General features: G+C 39.0%; 1 protein-coding gene across 1 annotated transcript in view; it reads left to right on the forward strand.

Moving 5' to 3' along the window:
- The window catches only part of Naaladl2 (N-acetylated alpha-linked acidic dipeptidase like 2), a 701,987-nt gene that overhangs the window by 36,458 nt on the left and 648,519 nt on the right, over window positions 1–17,010 (forward strand). Inside the window, exon 3 of the mRNA XM_057756897.1 lies at window positions 11,304–11,805. Coding sequence (XP_057612880.1) covers window positions 11,304–11,805 — 502 coding nt within the window. The remainder of the gene's footprint in view (window positions 1–11,303; window positions 11,806–17,010) is intronic.

The following is a 17,010-nucleotide window of genomic DNA, read 5'->3' on the forward strand; positions in this document are numbered from 1 at the left end:
AAAGGAGTCTCAACAAAACTGTGTATAAAAATCCCAGAAGGAAATAAGCAGTGGATCTGTGTCATGCCAGGGTGTTTTAACTAAAGAAAGAATTACTTCCTTTGTGATAAGAAATTTCAGTTTATAAAAGATATCAAAATAAATTGACTTGTGAGGTTTTATTTGTTAGATTATCACTTAATTTGTAGACATAGTTTTACAAAATCTCAGGTCTTTTTAGGGGATTTGTTTCCAAATGCCAGCTTATACTTTCGGATTGAAGAATTCAGATTTGAACTCTGGTTTGTACTATGTATGGCAGAGTAAATCTTTCATTCCTTCAGCTATCTTTGGGATTTTCAGACTACATAGTATATTTTGTTAAAGGCATCATTTATACAGAGTATTATTGTGAGTCCACCTCTAGTGCTTATCAGTCATCACTTAAGCTGTCTGAAATTGTCACCACCCTGAGATGTCATTCATTTTATCTGCGTATTTTGTTGTGATAAAAACAGAAAGCAAGCACAGAGCCACAAAAGAACCAAATAAAGCCAACAATTTTAAGCAAATGCTGGGTTTTCTTAAATTGTCTGGGCAAAATTATTTTAGAAAAGAGTCAAAACTGAAGGAGTAAGAGAAAGAAAAATATAATACAAGAAGCCATTCCCGATGTTCTAATATCTACCAAGTAACAACTGCATGATTATGGCTAATATGTCACATTTAGTTTGGATATACAGACGTTATTAGTTTCTTCTGTCATCACTATGATCAAATGCCTTGCAAGAAAGAACTTAAAGGGCAAATGATTTATTTAGTACATTGTTCAAGGATATACAGTCCATCAAAATGGGGAAGTCTATGCAGCCAGGGTCTCTGTGGAAGTAGGAGATTTGCCACGCAGCTCTTTACGTCCCCGTGGATCTAGAGGGAAAAGTGAGAGCAGCAGTGCGGCAGGACTGTAATCTTCAAAGGTTCATATCTCTTTGACTGTTCTCTTGGCCATATATCCAGAAGCCTCCATGACGTTGCAACCGCAAACTCTCTATGGGGCACATTTTCCATTCATACCATGGTATGGACTAAATTTAAATTAAAAATAAAAAACAAACCATAGTCTGTATATATGACTATTTTATGTTTTTTCCCCACCATTCACAATGTCTGACAGAATTACGTATTTATGTTACATTATATAATTCATTTTATTTCTTTATTCGTTTGTATTTATTATTTTTTGCTTCTAAATCTTGAAACATTGCTCCAGATTCTTTTAATAAAAACTGAAAGTAGTAGATAAGCTTCGGTTTATGTTGCCATGTTTACAGAGGTAACATCTTTCCAAGGTAACAGAGAATCCCTTCCCTTTTCTAAGTTCTCTTTCTTTGCGTTGAGACAACATCCCAGCATGTGAAGCATCCCTGGCTAGCAGCCATTCTAAGATCTGCAAATGAACTGTGCTCATGCTTTCTGATTTGTAATATTTTCTTTGCCTGATTTCCTTGTTCACATTCCTCCCCTTTGGTTAAAACTACTAAAAGAACTATGCTTTCAAGATTTCTTTCTTTCTCTTTTTCTTTCTTGCTTTTCTTTCCTTCCTTTCTTCTTTCCTGCCTTTCTTTTCTTTCTTCCTCCCTCCCTTCTTTCCTCCCTCCCTCCTTCTCCCCCCTCTCCCTCCATTCCTCCCTCCCTCCCTCCCTCCCTCCCTCCCTTCTTTCCTTCCTTCCTTTCGTCCTCCCTCCCTTTCTTTCTTCCTTTCTTCTTTTCTTCCTTTCCTTGTGTATTTTTGTGTAGGAGTGCTTGTCTGAATGTTTGTTCATGTTTCATGTATGTCTAGTGCCTGTGGATGCCAGAAGAGGTCAGATCCACAAAGTAGTTTTGTGTTATAGGAGCTGAATCCACCTCCTCTTTAAGGACAGCAAGTATTCAAGTTCTGAGCAATTCTCTCCAACTCTAAGAATAGACATTCTTAAATAATGATTTCCATTGTTCTGTGACCCGCATATGTGGTATCTTCTTCAACATGGTGTAACTGTTCAGTTGTAGTGATTAACCAGGAGTAATGTCAATAACCTGTACTGTCTAGGGTTCTGTGGGAAATCATTTCTCGAAGAGAAATAATCCTGGAACTGGGTTTGTATTTGCTAAACTGTGATGGCTACTAGAGGAACTGTTCCTTTGTTACAGGTTAATTTGTTTTAAATTCTCTCTCTCTCTCTCTCTCTCTCTCTCTCTCTCTCTCTCTCTCTCTCTCTCTCTCTGTGTGTGTGTGTGTGTATTGAAGCTTCTACAGTAGTATATTTCCATATGACATTTTCAAAAGGTCTCTAGTGTTCATTACCACATCCTTTACCCTTTGCTCCCACCCCAACTCACAGAACCCTTTTAGTTCCATTACTTCTTTCCCCCTTTTTACCATCACATTGTATCTCCTCTCCTCCAAAAGCCTTTCCCATGTGGTCTCTCACAAATTTCCTGACCTCTATGGATATTCTAAAAGGAATACACATATCTACATATTCAACACAAACATACACATAAAAGAAAAATACAAATAAAGTTAGTCTTTAGGGGTCTGAATTTCTTCACTGGAACCTAGAAGTAGCTACATGATTGGAGCTAAGAGCCTGTGACTATATGCCACATACCTGAAGGGCATGGCTGCTACTGTCATTCAAATCAATTAACATTGTATTAAAATGAGCTTAGTCACCTACCATTATCCACATACAGTAGTGCATCTCTCAACCCTCATCAAAGCAGCTTCTTGTTGTAGTAGATGGTGATCAGCAGAAACCCACACACAACTTGTCAAAATACAGAGAATAAAAGACTGTGAGTGTTTAGCACTAATTGGGACCTTGTAGCATATGCTATTCCCCTAAGGCATAGGAATGATAGAGGAAGAGGGAGCATAAAGACAGTAGGAGTCAAAGGTTGTGTATGACTGCAATAAAGCAGTGTTCTGGAGAGAAGACAGTTGTATTTATGAACTCACAGCAGTTGGGACACCATGAAAAATACTTATACAAGTTCAAGGCAGGCAAAATCTCAGTGTGGAGTCTTAGAAGATGGGTGCCCCTTCCTGAGGACCTATTTGCAGTTGCTTGGAAAGAGTATGTCGGTTTTCTTTAAGGTTCTATGATCCCGCCCTTGGTAGAACCATGCTCCAGGGTTGACCCTTCACCCAAGCGTAATTGCAATCACTGCGTTTAAATAACCAAATGAAGGGCATGCAATTGGATGAATAGAGATGTGGGGGTGGATTTAAAAGAATTGGGGTAGGCAGGTAAATATGATCAAAATACATTATATGAAATTCTCAAGGAATTAAAAAATGGTATTAAAAATAATAAGAAAGCTTAAATTCATTCTTTCCATAGATTCTATTAGAACAACTCTGCAGATTTTGTCTGTTCTTTAGTGTTTTGTTTGTATTTGTCTCTTAAGATTGATTGTCTTGTTTCCCTTGTAGGTAGAAGGACCCATCCATCTTTACCTTTGTTCCTTCTCCTACTGACTGATATAAATGACATACTCTGTTTGGGCTTAATTCTGGATAAGAATGATTCCTATTTGACAGAGTAGTATATGGGAATTTTAGAATTATATTTTTGTTGTACATGATTGAATATTAAGTTACATGTAATATTCCTAAAAATTGAGAGCTTTTCTGTTATTTGGGTCTCTGTTTGCCAACCTATGAGACATCAGAATTCGGTGGCTGATGCTACCTTCTCTCATGAGGTCCTGGTTTTTAATCTTCTTTGTTAATGTTGATTTGTCAATGACTATTATTAAGAATTAACTTCCAAATACCACTTGAGCTTTGTGCTTTGCTATTTCTACTGGGAGATACAGAAATATCACAAAGCATGATGAAGGACTCAGCATCCAGCTAAGATGACAAATCCAGTACACATAAAAATTAAGTGGAGGGCACCGGCAGGCAGGCCTAGGTGGCAGAAGCAACGGCGCGCAGGCAGGCCCGGGCAGCGGAGGCACCAGCACGCAGGCAAGTCCTGGCGGCAGAGGCACCGGTGTGCAGGCAGGCCCGGGTGGCGGAGGCACTGGCAGTCAGGCCCGGCAGGCAGGCCTAGGCAGCGGAAGCACCGGCGCACAGACAGGCCCGGGCAGCGGAGGCACCAGCACGCAGGCAAGTCCGGGCGGCAGAGGCACCGGCGTGCAGGCAGGCCCGGGTGGCGGAGGCAGCGACAGTCAGGCCCGGCAGGCCGCCGGAAGCACCGGCACGCAGGCAGGCCCAGGTGGCGGAGGCACCGGCAGGCAGGCCTAGGCGGTGGAAGCACCGGCGCACAGACAGTTCCGGGCGGCGGAGGCACCGGCAGGCAGGCCCGGGCGGCGGAGGCATGGATACAGGATAGTGCGGGCAAGAAACAGTGAAGCCTGCACTGAGAACAGATTGCCCCGCTACAATTAAATCAAACCCAATAGATAGCATCGGTAAGAGGAGATGGGCAGACGCCAAGGCAAGAATTCACCCAACAATCTGAAAAACAACATGAAAACACCAGAACCCAATGATCTTACAACACAAGGACTTGAACACCCTATCACAGGAGAAGAGGAAAAAACTGACTTTTTGAAAGCAATAGAGTCCCTTAAACAACATGTAAAAAACGCCCTCATAGAAATGGATGAGAAGTATAACAAAAAGTTTGAAGAAATGAGTAAATACGTAAATGATACCCTGGGAAGCCAAGAAAAAACGATCAAACAGGTAATGGAAACAGTCCAAGAATTGAAAACTGAAATGGAAGCAAGGAAGAAAACACAAACTGAGGACCAGCTGGATATGGCAAATATAGGTCAACGAGCAGAGACTACAGAAACAAGCATAATCAATAGAATACAAGAGATAGAAGAAAGAATCTCAGATTCTGAAGACAACATAGAGAAAATAAACGGACTGATCAAAGAAAACACCAAAACCAACAAATTCTCATCAAAAAACATTCAGGAAATATGGGACACAATAAAAAGACCAAACCTAAGAATAATAGGGATAGAAGAAGGAGAAGAGGCACAGCTCAAAGGTCCAGAAAACATTTTTAACAAAATTATGGAAGAAAACTTCCCCAACATAAAGAAAGATATTCCTTTGAATATTCAAGAAGCATACAGAACACCAAACAGACTGGATCAAAAAAAAAGTCCCCTCGCCATATAATAATCAAAACACAAAATATACAGATTAAAGAAAGAATATTAAGAGCTGCAAAGGAAAAAGGCCAAGTAACTTATAAAGGTAAACCGATCAGACTTACACCTGACTTCTCTATGGAAACCATGAAAGCCAGAAGGTCCTGGATAGAGGTACTACAGAAACTAAGAGACCATGGATGCAAACCCAAACTACTATACCCAGCCAAGCTATCGTTCACTATCAATGGAGAAAACAAGACATTCCAGGATAAGAACAAATTTAAACAATACGTTGCCACAAATCCAGCCCTACAGAAAGTAATAGAAGGAAAATCACAACCCAAGGAATCCAACATTGCCAACACTGCCTACAATAACCCAGGCATCTAGTGACCCTTCAACAGCACAACTCAAAGAAGGGAGACACACAAACTCTTCTACCAAAAGCAGTAAGAATAACCGGAGTTAACAACCACTGGTCATTAATATCACTTAATATTAATGGTCTCAATTCACCAATAAAAAGGCACAGGCTAAGAGATTGGATACGAAAACAGGATCCAACAGTCTGCTGTTTGCAAGAAACTCATCTCAACCACAGAGACAGGCATCTACTCAGAGTAAAGGGTTGGGAAAAGGTTTTTCAAGCAAATGGTCCTAAGAAAAAAGCAGGTGTGGCCATACTAATTTCTAACAAAACTGACTTCAAACTAAAATCAATCAGAAGAGATCGACAGGGACACTTTATACTCATAACAGGAACGATTCAGCAGGATGAAGTCTCAATCCTGAATATCTATGCCCCTAATATAAAAGCACCCACTTATGTAAAAGAAATATTGCTAAAACTCAAGGCAGACATCAAATCACACACACTAGTAGTAGGAGACTTCAACACACCTCTCTCACCAATGGACAGGTCAATCAGACAGAAAACTAATAGAGAATTAAGAGAATTGTTGGAGGTAATGAATCAAATGGACTTAACAGACATCTATAGAACACTCCACCCAAATAGGAAAGAATACACCTTCTTCTCTGCAGCTCATGGAACCTTCTCGAAAATTGACCACATACTTGGAAACAAAGGAAACCTCCACAGATACAAAAAAATATCAGTGTCCACCTGTGTCTTATCAGATCACCACGGATTAAAGTTAGAAGCCACCAACAAAGCTACCCCCAGAAAGCTGACAAACTCATGGAAACTGAACAGTCAACTACTGAACCACACCTGGGTCAAGGAAGAAATTAAGAAAGAAATTAAAGTCTTCCTTGAATTTAATGAAAACAAAGAGACAACATACTCAAACCTATGGGACACGATGAAAGCAGTGCTAAGAGGAAAGTTCATAGCACTAAGTGCCCACTTAAAGAAAACGGAGAAAGCATACATTGGGGACTTAACAGCACACCTGAAAGCTCTAGAAAAAAAAGAAGCAGACGCGCCCAGGAGGAGTAGAAGACTGGAAATAATCAAACTGAGGGCAGAAATCAACAAAATAGAAACACAGAAAACAGTCCAAAGAATCAATGAAACAAAAAGTTGGTTCTTGGAGAAAATCAACAAGATTGACAAACCCCTTTCCAAACTAATTAAACGACAGAGAGAGAACACGCAAATAAATAAGATCAGAAATGAAAAGGGGGACATAACCACAGACACAGAGGAAATTCAGAGAATCATTAGATCTTACTACAAAAGCCTGTATGCCACAAAACTGGAAAATGCAAAAGAAATGGACACTTTTTTAGATAAGTACCATATACCAAACCTAAACCAAGACCAGGTGAACGATCTAAATAGACCTGTTAGTCGCGAAGAATTAGAAACAGTTATCAAAAATCTCCCTTCCAAAAAAAGCCCAGGGCCAGATGGTTTCAATGCAGAATTCTACCAGAACTTCCAAGAAGAGCTAATACCTATACTTCTTAATGTATTTCACAATATAGAAACAGAAGAGTCATTGCCAAATTCCTTTTATGAAGCTACAATTACCCTGATACCAAAACCACACAAAGACCCAACCAAGAAAGAGAATTACAGGCCTATCTCACTCATGAACATCGACGCAAAAATTCTCAATAAAATACTGGCAAACCGAATCCAAGAACACGTTAGAAAAGTTATCCATTATGATCAAGTAGGCTTCATTCCAGAGATGCAGGGCTGGTTCAACATACGCAAATCTATCAATGTAATCAACCATATAAATAAACTGAAAGAAAAAAACCATATGATCATTTCATTAGATGCTGAAAAAGCATTCAACAAAATTCAACACTCCTTTATGATAAAGGTCTTGGAGAGATTAGGGATACAAGGGGCATACCTAAATATAATAAAAGCTATTTACAGCAAGCCGACAGCTAACATTAAATTAAATGGAGAAAAACTCAAAGCCATCCCACTAAAATCAGGAACACGACAAGGATGTCCACTCTCTCCATACCTCTTCAATATAGTGCTTGAAGTTCTAGCAATATCAATAAGACAACATAAGGGGATCAAGGGGATCCATATTGGAAAGGAAGAAGTTAAGCTTTCATTATTTGCAGATGATATGATAGTATACATAACCGACCCCAAAAACTCTACCAAAGAACTCCTACAGCTGATAAACACCTTTGGTAATGTGGCAGGATACAAAATCAACTCCAAAAAATCAATTGCCTTCCTATACACTAAGGATAAGGAAGCAGAGAGGGAAATCAGAGAAGCATCACCTTTCACGATAGCCACAAATAGCATAAAATACCTTGGGGTAACTCTGACCAAGGAAGTGAAAGATCTATTTGGCAAGAACTTTAAGTCTTTGAAGAAAGAAATTGAAGAGGACACCAGAAAATGGAAGGACCTCCCTTGCTCTTGGATTGGGAGGATCAACATAGTAAAAATGGCAATTCTACCAAAAGCAATCTATAGATTCAACGCAATCCCCATCAAAATTCTTCACAGATCTGGAGAAGACAATAATCAACTTTATATGGAAAAACAAAAAACCCAGGATAGCCAAAACAATCTTATACAATAAAGGATTGTCTGGAGGCATTACCATCCCTGACTTCAAACTCTATTACAGAGCTACAGTACTGAAAACGGCTTGGTACTGGCATAAAAACAGAGAAGTCGACCAATGGAATAGAATAGAAGACCCTGACTTTAGCCCACAAACCTATGAACACCTGATTTTCGATAAAGGAGCTAAAAGTATACAATGGAAAAAAGAGAGCATCTTCAACAAATTGTGCTGGCAAAACTGGAAGTCAATCTGTAGAAGAATGAAAATAGATCCATATATATCACCATGCACAAAACTCAAGTCCAAATGGATTAAAGACCTCAATATCAGTCCAAACACACTGAACCTGATAGAAGAGAAAGTGGGAAGTACTCTACAACACATGGGCACAGGAGAACACTTCCTACATATAACCCCAGCAGCACAAACACTAAGGACATCATTGAATAAATGGGACCTCCTGAGACTGAGAAGCTTCTGTAAAGCAAAGGACACTGTCACTAAGACAGAAAGGCAACCCACTGACTGGGAGAAGATCTTCACCAACCCCGCAATTGACAAAGGTCTGATATCCAAAATATACAAAGAACTCAAGAAATTAGACCGTAAAAGGTTAATCAATCCAATTATAAAATGGGGCACTGAGCTGAACAGAGACTTTTCAACAGAAGAAGTTCAAATGGCCAAAAGTCACTTAAGATCATGCTCAACTTCCTTAGCAATCAGGGAAATGCAAATCAAGACAACATTAAGATACCATCTTACACCGGTCAGAATGGCTAAAATCAAAAACACCAATGATAGCCTCTGCTGGAGAGGTTGTGGAGAAAGAGGCACTCTCATCCATTGCTGGTGGGAATGCAAACTTGTGCAACCACTTTGGAAAGCAGTGTGGTGGTTTCTCAGGAAAGTCGGGTTCAACCTACCTCTTGACCCAGCAATACCACTATTGGGAATATACCCAAGAGATGCCCAAACATACAACAAAAGTATATGCTCAACTATGTTCATAGCAGCATTGTTTGTAATTGCCAGAACCTGGAAACAACCTAGATGTCCTTCAATGGAAGAATGGATGAAGAAAGTATGGAATATATACATATTAGAGTACTACTCAGCAGTAAAAAACAATGACTTCTTGAATTTTGCATACAAATGGACGGAAATTGAAAACACTATCCTGAGTGAGGTAAGCCAGACCCAAAAAGAGGAACATGGGATGTACTCACTCATATTTGGTTTCTAGCCATAAATAAAGGACATTGAGTCTATAATTCGTGACTCTAGAGAAGCTAAATAAGAAGGTGAACCCAAAGAAAAACATATAAGAATCCCCCTGAATATTAACCTTCATCAGGCGATGAAAGAAGACAGAGACAGAGACCAACATTGGAGCACTGGACTGAAGTCTCACGATCCAAAGGAGGAGCAGAAGGAGAGTGAGCACGAGCAAGGAACTCAGGACTGCGAGGGGTGCACCCACACACTGAGGCAATGGGGATGATCTATCGGGAACTCACCAATGCCAGCTGGCCGGGGACTGAAAAAGCATGGGACAAAACCGGTCTCGCTGAACATAATGGACAATGAGGACTACTGAGAACTGAAGAACAATGGCAATGGGTTCTTGATCCTATTGCATGTAATGGCTTTGTGGGAGCCCAGGTAGTTTGGATGCTCACCTTAATAGACCTGGATGGAGGTGGGTGGTCCTTGGACCTCCCACAGGGCAGAGAAACCTGCTTGCTCTTTGGGCTGAGGAGGAAGGAAGACTTGATTGGGGGAGGGGGAGGGAATGGGAGGTGGTGGCGGGGAAGAGGCAGAAATCTTTAATAATTAAATTAATTAATTAATAAAAAAAAGAGAGAGAGAGAGATAGACAGAGACACAGAGGAACATACTCCTGTGATTTCAGTATAAATAAAAAGGTAACTTTAAAAAAAAAATTAAGTGGAAACACTGTGGACACTGTCATTTGCAGTGATAATGTTTCAGTGTCTTTCAGAACTGTGACTTCCTACAGTTAATTAGCTGACTTATCCTAAAACCACTCTGCAGGACACAACGGACAGTCATCCAAAACTATAGGAGAGAACAACTTCCATGGGCCACTTGCAAGGTTCTGAAGCTAAGACCCCCCCCCCACATACACACACACACTGCCAAAGGGTTTGGTCTTTGGACCTATTCCATGCTGTACTTTTATTTAAACTTCACTGATCTAGACTAGTTCACATCATAGTTCCTGGGAGTACTTTACTCCTCTATGACAGCTTAAAAATTTCCAGCCCCTTTCTTCAGCCACAGCTGTATGAATGTGCCGTGTTTTCCTTCATGCAGTTCTACAGACCCTTGTTGATCGCTTTACCACTTCCAACTTTAGTTTGCAGAAACAACTCTAGTACACATAATCATCTTAAGGATTTTTATCCCTTTTTCCTCATAAGAGATCAAATCATTACTTCATTGCATTTATCCTTACATCATTTAACGTTGTTTCTAAAGTGGTTAACATTGACTTCATGTTATACATTTTGGATATTTGTGTGCTCTGGTCACTACAGTTACAGATATTGGTTGTGTATGTGTAGATTTTAATGCTTTTTAAATAGGATTTCTGCCAAATACTTTCAACTTTTATTGCTTAGATCTTATCTATTATATTTAACAGAGAAATAGGATTAAATTGCTGATCACTAAAGGTTGCTTTCCATGGGGAAATGATTACCCTTACTAAATGTAGAGGGCATGTGTGCACATGTGTGCACATGGTTTGAAGGCAGAAGTCAAGGGCAGATGTTCTCACTTTTCTTATACAGATGGGTCTTAACATGCACATGTATCTAAGATACCTGTCCAGCAAGTCCCAGGGATTCCATGTTTCTGCCTCCCAGGTGCTAGGATTGTAGGAGTCTGTACCATCACAGTCAGCTCTCTTGCCTGAGTATTAGAGTCTGACCATAAACCCTCATGTTTGAGCTACACATGCCTAAGTCATCTGTCCATACATGAATCATTGAAGTTTTATGCTCCCACATAGACATCCTTGTTAAATGTTTTGTTTTTACTTTTAATTTTAAAAATAAAAAGCTTATTTTAATTTAGTATAATTTTCATTTTCTCTTATTTCCATAGGTAAAAAGATGGCTTATCAGAAGGTTAATGCAGATTTAAGAACCTCAGGAAACTCACCTTACTTAGACAATGATGACATCCAAGCCACTGCCCTTGACTTAGAGTGGGATATGGAGAAAGAACTGGAAGAACCTGGCTTTGACCAGTTCCAGCAAGATAATGCTGAGACTCAGAACTTGGGGCACTCAGAAACTTTAGACCTCCATCTTGATTCCATTCAACCAGCTGCTTCACCCAAAGGAAGGTTCCAGAGACTTGAAGAAGAACCTGACTATGTTACCCACTACCCAAGATCGGCACCAAAGAGCAAACACTGCAACTTTGGCTACCTTTTAAAAGTAGTTTGCACAGCCACAACTTTATTTATTTCTGGAATTCTAATAGGTTATTATGCACATATGAATTGCCCTTCTGATGACACACCATCAGGAACAAAGGACCTTCAGTTATACCAGGATATTCTCAAGACAATCAAAGCAGAAGATATTAAGAAGTCTTTCAGGTAGGTGCAGAGGAATGGATGTTGGGACGCATTTCCTGGGAAATAAATCTCTAAAGAGAGATTGCACTGGAGATACAAGCAAGTTTGTCAAGTGGGTGGATACAACTTACGCCAGGAATAGAAACTTATGGAAGGATATGCCTTTTCAGGTTCATGCCTCTGCAATATAAATTTATGATGTAGTTCTATGAATTGATAATAGTAAACATGATTACAATGGCAACTAAAAGACTCTAGCCTATGCATTTTCTCCCTTTGAGAAAGCCTGGTAGGCCACGTAGAGATGCAAAGATGGTTTGAAACAAAGGTAATAAAAACTAGGATATTTGTCCTATGGTTACAAACTTGATTGGCCTATATAATATGCTTTATATGACGAGATAACTGCCATTAATTACTCAAGGGGGATTTGGACTGTTGACACCCTGCATTATTCCCCTTTCAAGTAAGCACAGAATCTGTTTAAATATGCCAGATTCCAACCATCAGACAGTCCAAAATGCTATGTTCTCAACTGCGCATGACTTAGTGGATAGCTATGGGACCAGAATGCATTGATTACTCAATCAAATTATAATAAACCAGTCTTATTGAGAACTTAATCTGAGTTGTTAGGAAGAACACCAATGTCACACATGTGACAATTTGACAGTTGTGTTTGTTATTGGCTGGCAGTTTACATGCATAATAAAATGGATGGAGAAGAAATACTGGCAAATGTCTTCCGAGAACTTAGGAGAAACAAGCATCCCTTTAATCATTTATACGTAGCTGGAGTCCAGCATTGCTGCCTTCCCAGGATGTTTGTTGTGGGTGACAATGATTTACAGCTGCAGAGTTGCTGGCAAGTGAGCATGTCTAGTGATCTTCCTGGGAAAACTTACATGGAAGATGTACGATGTGTAGCAATGCTGATGAATTCTAATACTCTCCCTGAACACATGTCTAAGTGACAGATGGGAATACTGTTCTTCTGCACAGCTTGTCTGCTTTTCACTGCTGCTTAAGCATCCATGGAAGTGTAATTGGCAGGTGATAATGCTTTCTATGATATGTCCCAATGTAAACCTTCTGTATTGAATTGAGTTAAAAGTTGTTTTTTATTTCATCATACTGTGTCAGTTATGGGTTGACCTATACATCAAGAAATTCCTTAAATATTTCAAGCAACGAGTATTCAATTATTTTATTTTATTTCATGTGTTGTGTAAGGTTTATGTACACATGTATCTGAAGGCCAGAGATCAGTATCAGGGGTTTTCCTTATTTGTTCTCCATCTTCCTTTTGAGATAGTGTCTGTCTCTCTTTGAAGTTGCTGTTATATATTAACCCAGTTGACCAACATGCCATGGTGTCTTTCTGTTTTCTTCTTCCCAATACTGAGACTTCAGCTGTTACTTGTAGCCATGCCTGGTTATTGCATGGCCGATATGGAAAGAAATCACATCTTTATGCTTGCAAGACATGTACTTTATTGACCAAGCTACCTCTTTAGTCAGCCCCTGAACAATAGATATTCAATATCGGTCTGTTATTTCATCACTGGTGAAGAATGTGAAACTTTTCAGAAAATAGGGAGGCAGCCCAGAATGAAGCCACCATTAAACCTAGAAAAAAAAAAAAAAAAACTGGCGGAAACTGGCCTTCCTTGTTTACACAAGTGCAGGCAGGATGCAGCCTCAACTGGAGACAATAGCAGATCTGTAGAGGGTGAGAAGCACAGCATCCCAGTTTGCTCCTGCCCCTCGGGGTCCTAGAAGATCCTCCAATGACTGAGTCCAGAAGGATGCTGATTGGGAAACTGCTTCTAAACGTGTCAGAGGCTGAAACAGGGAAGGGAAGAAGGTCTTCATAAGTGATGCCTTTGGCAGAGGGGTGCAGTCTCTCAAACGGAACCAGTGAAGTAGAACCGTGTAAAGCTGGGTTTACTTCACCAAGGCATTCAGGCTCGGTTTACTTCACCAAGGCAACCAGGCTTCTGCAAGGGACTGTAGATTAATTTCCTTTTTAACATTAAGGGAATTGCTTTCTCCCCAAGCTACATGTCAGTTTTCAGTTTATCAGCAAAGTGTAGTTCATGGACTGAAACCTAATTTTTTTCTTTACTTTGACTTAGTCAGAGTTAAGTCTCTATGAGGTCATGGGGGATTTTCTGTTTGATTTTATTTACTAACTAGGCTACATATATATTTTCCTTCTTTTCACCTTATTAATTTTGTTTATTTTTCAGTATTTGAAAAGCTTGCTAATATCCTTATTTCAAATAAACAACAAATGATAAAAATTTAAATATATAACTAAGTAAAAGTACTATTTTCCTCACAATGGAACTTGAAGGTGCGTGGATTTTATTTCTAATTAAATGAAATAAAATCAACTAAATGTGATATATCTAAACTTAGCCCCAAAATACACTTTACAAGGGATTAGTCTATAGGAATATCCCATGGTAAGACATACACTTTACAAGGGATTAGTCTATAGGAATATCCCATGGTAAGACACATATTCAAATGTGCTCTATAATGTAACCATGAATTTTCTTATTCATATAGTTTTCTTAGATAATAGTGATTTTGCCCAAATATGTTTATACTAACTATCTGAATAATATCCTCTCAGTCAATGTCAGTTTTTCCTCAAAAAATATTGTTATTCTATTGATCAACAAGTCTGGTCCTCTGCCAGCACCATACTTTTTTAATTACTATAGCTCTATAGTACAATTTAAGATCAGGGATGTTGATACACGCTAGTTATTTGATTATTTAGGATCTTGCTTGCTATCCTGGGTTTTTGTGTTAACATAAGAAGCTGAAAATTATATTTTCTATCTCTGTGAATAATTGTCATGTAATATTGATTAAGATTGCATAGAACCTACAGATTGCTTTGGTAGGATGGTCATTTTACTCTATTAATCCTGAGTGTATCTTTTAATTCAATAATTTTCTTGGGTTTTGACAATCCAGATACCATAAAATATAGGATGGAAGAGAAGTATGTACTCTAGATATGTCTCCTACTATTTCACTTTACATAGATATTAGGACAACATATGCAAATGTTATAAATTATCAACCAAAAATCACCCCTTCTAGTGCCTTTTTGAAAAATGACTCTTACCTTTACCTATCAATCAAAAAATTGCATTGTGCCACAAATAATTTCTTGATAACTACTTTAGATGTATCTTCAATTAAATATACTTAGAACAATGTTTGCAGTTAATGAATATAAGTATATATAACCACACTAACATATTGCTTGGTGGTAAGTGCTATAGGTGTAAGGAACTTTCTTCAGCCATTCCTCATTTAAGTTCTTCCAAACATTCTTGGAGATAAATGTTTGTACTTTTATTTAATTATTCTTTTCTCCATAAATGCCTGGAAGCAAATAACCACTTCAGAGAGTTTAATTTAGCTGTTTACTTTGTAATATAAAATTGCTTTGCAAAACCACCAGCCTTCTAGGTCCTCATTACTGTTTGTTTTTGATAGACCAAAAATAAAGTTATATCATTTTTCATTTGTTAATTGACTTTATTTGTATTTCTTTTTGCTTATATGAACTACTTTTTAAAGAATCCACCTCACCTAGATTTTACAGGTTCAAAAATAAAATATTATAATAGAAAAATAGAATGTGATATATATAGCAATTGTTGAGTTTATTTTGTAGTTACATTTTTAAATTTTAGTTTTTGTTTTTAATTTCATGCACAGATATTGTATTTAAATAATTTCCACCCCTTTCTAGCTCTCCTCCACATCCCCCTATCAAAGTCATGACCACTTTAATTATTATCATTTTACACATGCACGCACACGCACACACACACACACACACCACCTATTAATTTCATTTCATGTAGCTCATATGTTCATGTGTTTTGAGTTGACAACTTGTGACTGGATAATGTAGTAGGATGCTCATTTGGAGTGGAAGACTAGTTCTCCCTCTTTTAGCAACTATTAATTGCATGTAGATTTTTTTCATCTAGGGATGGATCTTGTGAAATCTCCCCCATCGTCAGTAACATGTCACTGGTATTGTCATTGTGCTTTCTTTGTATAGTTAACCATATCCTTGAGTTTCTGTGCATGCAGTTTGCTGTCATATGTAATACTATCTCACAGCGGAGGCTCTGGTCCTCTGGCTCTTACAGTCTTTCTCCTTCCTCTTCTCCAGTGTTCCCTGAATCTTAGGTGTAGCAGGGGTTGTCTTGTCAATGTATCATTTTGGATTGGATACCCCACAGTAAATTTTTTTCTACAACTTGACCAGCTGTGGATTTCTATAATTATCTGCCTTCTTTAAAAAGAAAATAATTTTATGAAGGGTGAAAGCCACACATATCTGTGAGTATAGGAGAAGTATATAGAAGGCAGCTAGAATGCAGTTATGATGGAGGAGTTATTTTCATTTAATAAAGAAACTGCCTTGGCCCATTTATAGGCCAGCCCTTAGGTGGGTGGAGTAAACAGACAGAATGCTGGAAGAAAGAAGCCGAGTCAGGAGTCGCCATGATTCTCCCACTCCAGACAGACGCAGGTTAAGATCCTTCCTGGTAAGCCAGCTCGTGGTACTACACAGAATATTAGAAATGGGTTAGATCAATATGTAAGAGCTAGCCAATAAGAGGCCGGAACTAATGGGCCAGGCAGTGATTAAAAGAATACAGTTTCCGTGTAATTATTTCGGGGCATAAGCTAGCCATGCGGGCGGGCGGCCGGGTGCCGGGGACGCAGCCCTGCCGCTCGTATTACAACACAGTTAGAAACTACTAAAGCAATTTGGGAACAGGACAATAGTAATTTCTCAAAGGCTGTTGACTTTATCAGCCATAGGAAGATAGTTAGGTTTATAATACCTCTTTCCTATTGAGTGTGCCTATGTACTATTAGCCATCAGTTGATTTCTCCTGGATCTATGTGCCACTATCATACATCGGGATAGCTTCCATGCTGGTCGTTGTTGTAGTTTGTTAGTTTTGATGCAGGGTGGGGTATTGATAGATTTTTCTCCCTTGACAGCTTACATAACAACTCCTGATACTATGAGAGCTGGTCCTCAGGGAAGAGGCTTCCAGCCAAGCCCCACTCAATTCTTCCATGTCTTATTTCACAAGTGTAAGCAGCTTTGCTCTTCTAGTTCTCAGAAGTGACTGAAGGCAGAAAATAACCTACAATGTTTGGAGT

Source organism: Chionomys nivalis, chromosome 24 (genome assembly GCF_950005125.1).
Source record: "Chionomys nivalis chromosome 24, mChiNiv1.1, whole genome shotgun sequence".
In the NCBI taxonomy this organism is placed as follows: Eukaryota; Metazoa; Chordata; class Mammalia; order Rodentia; family Cricetidae; genus Chionomys; species Chionomys nivalis.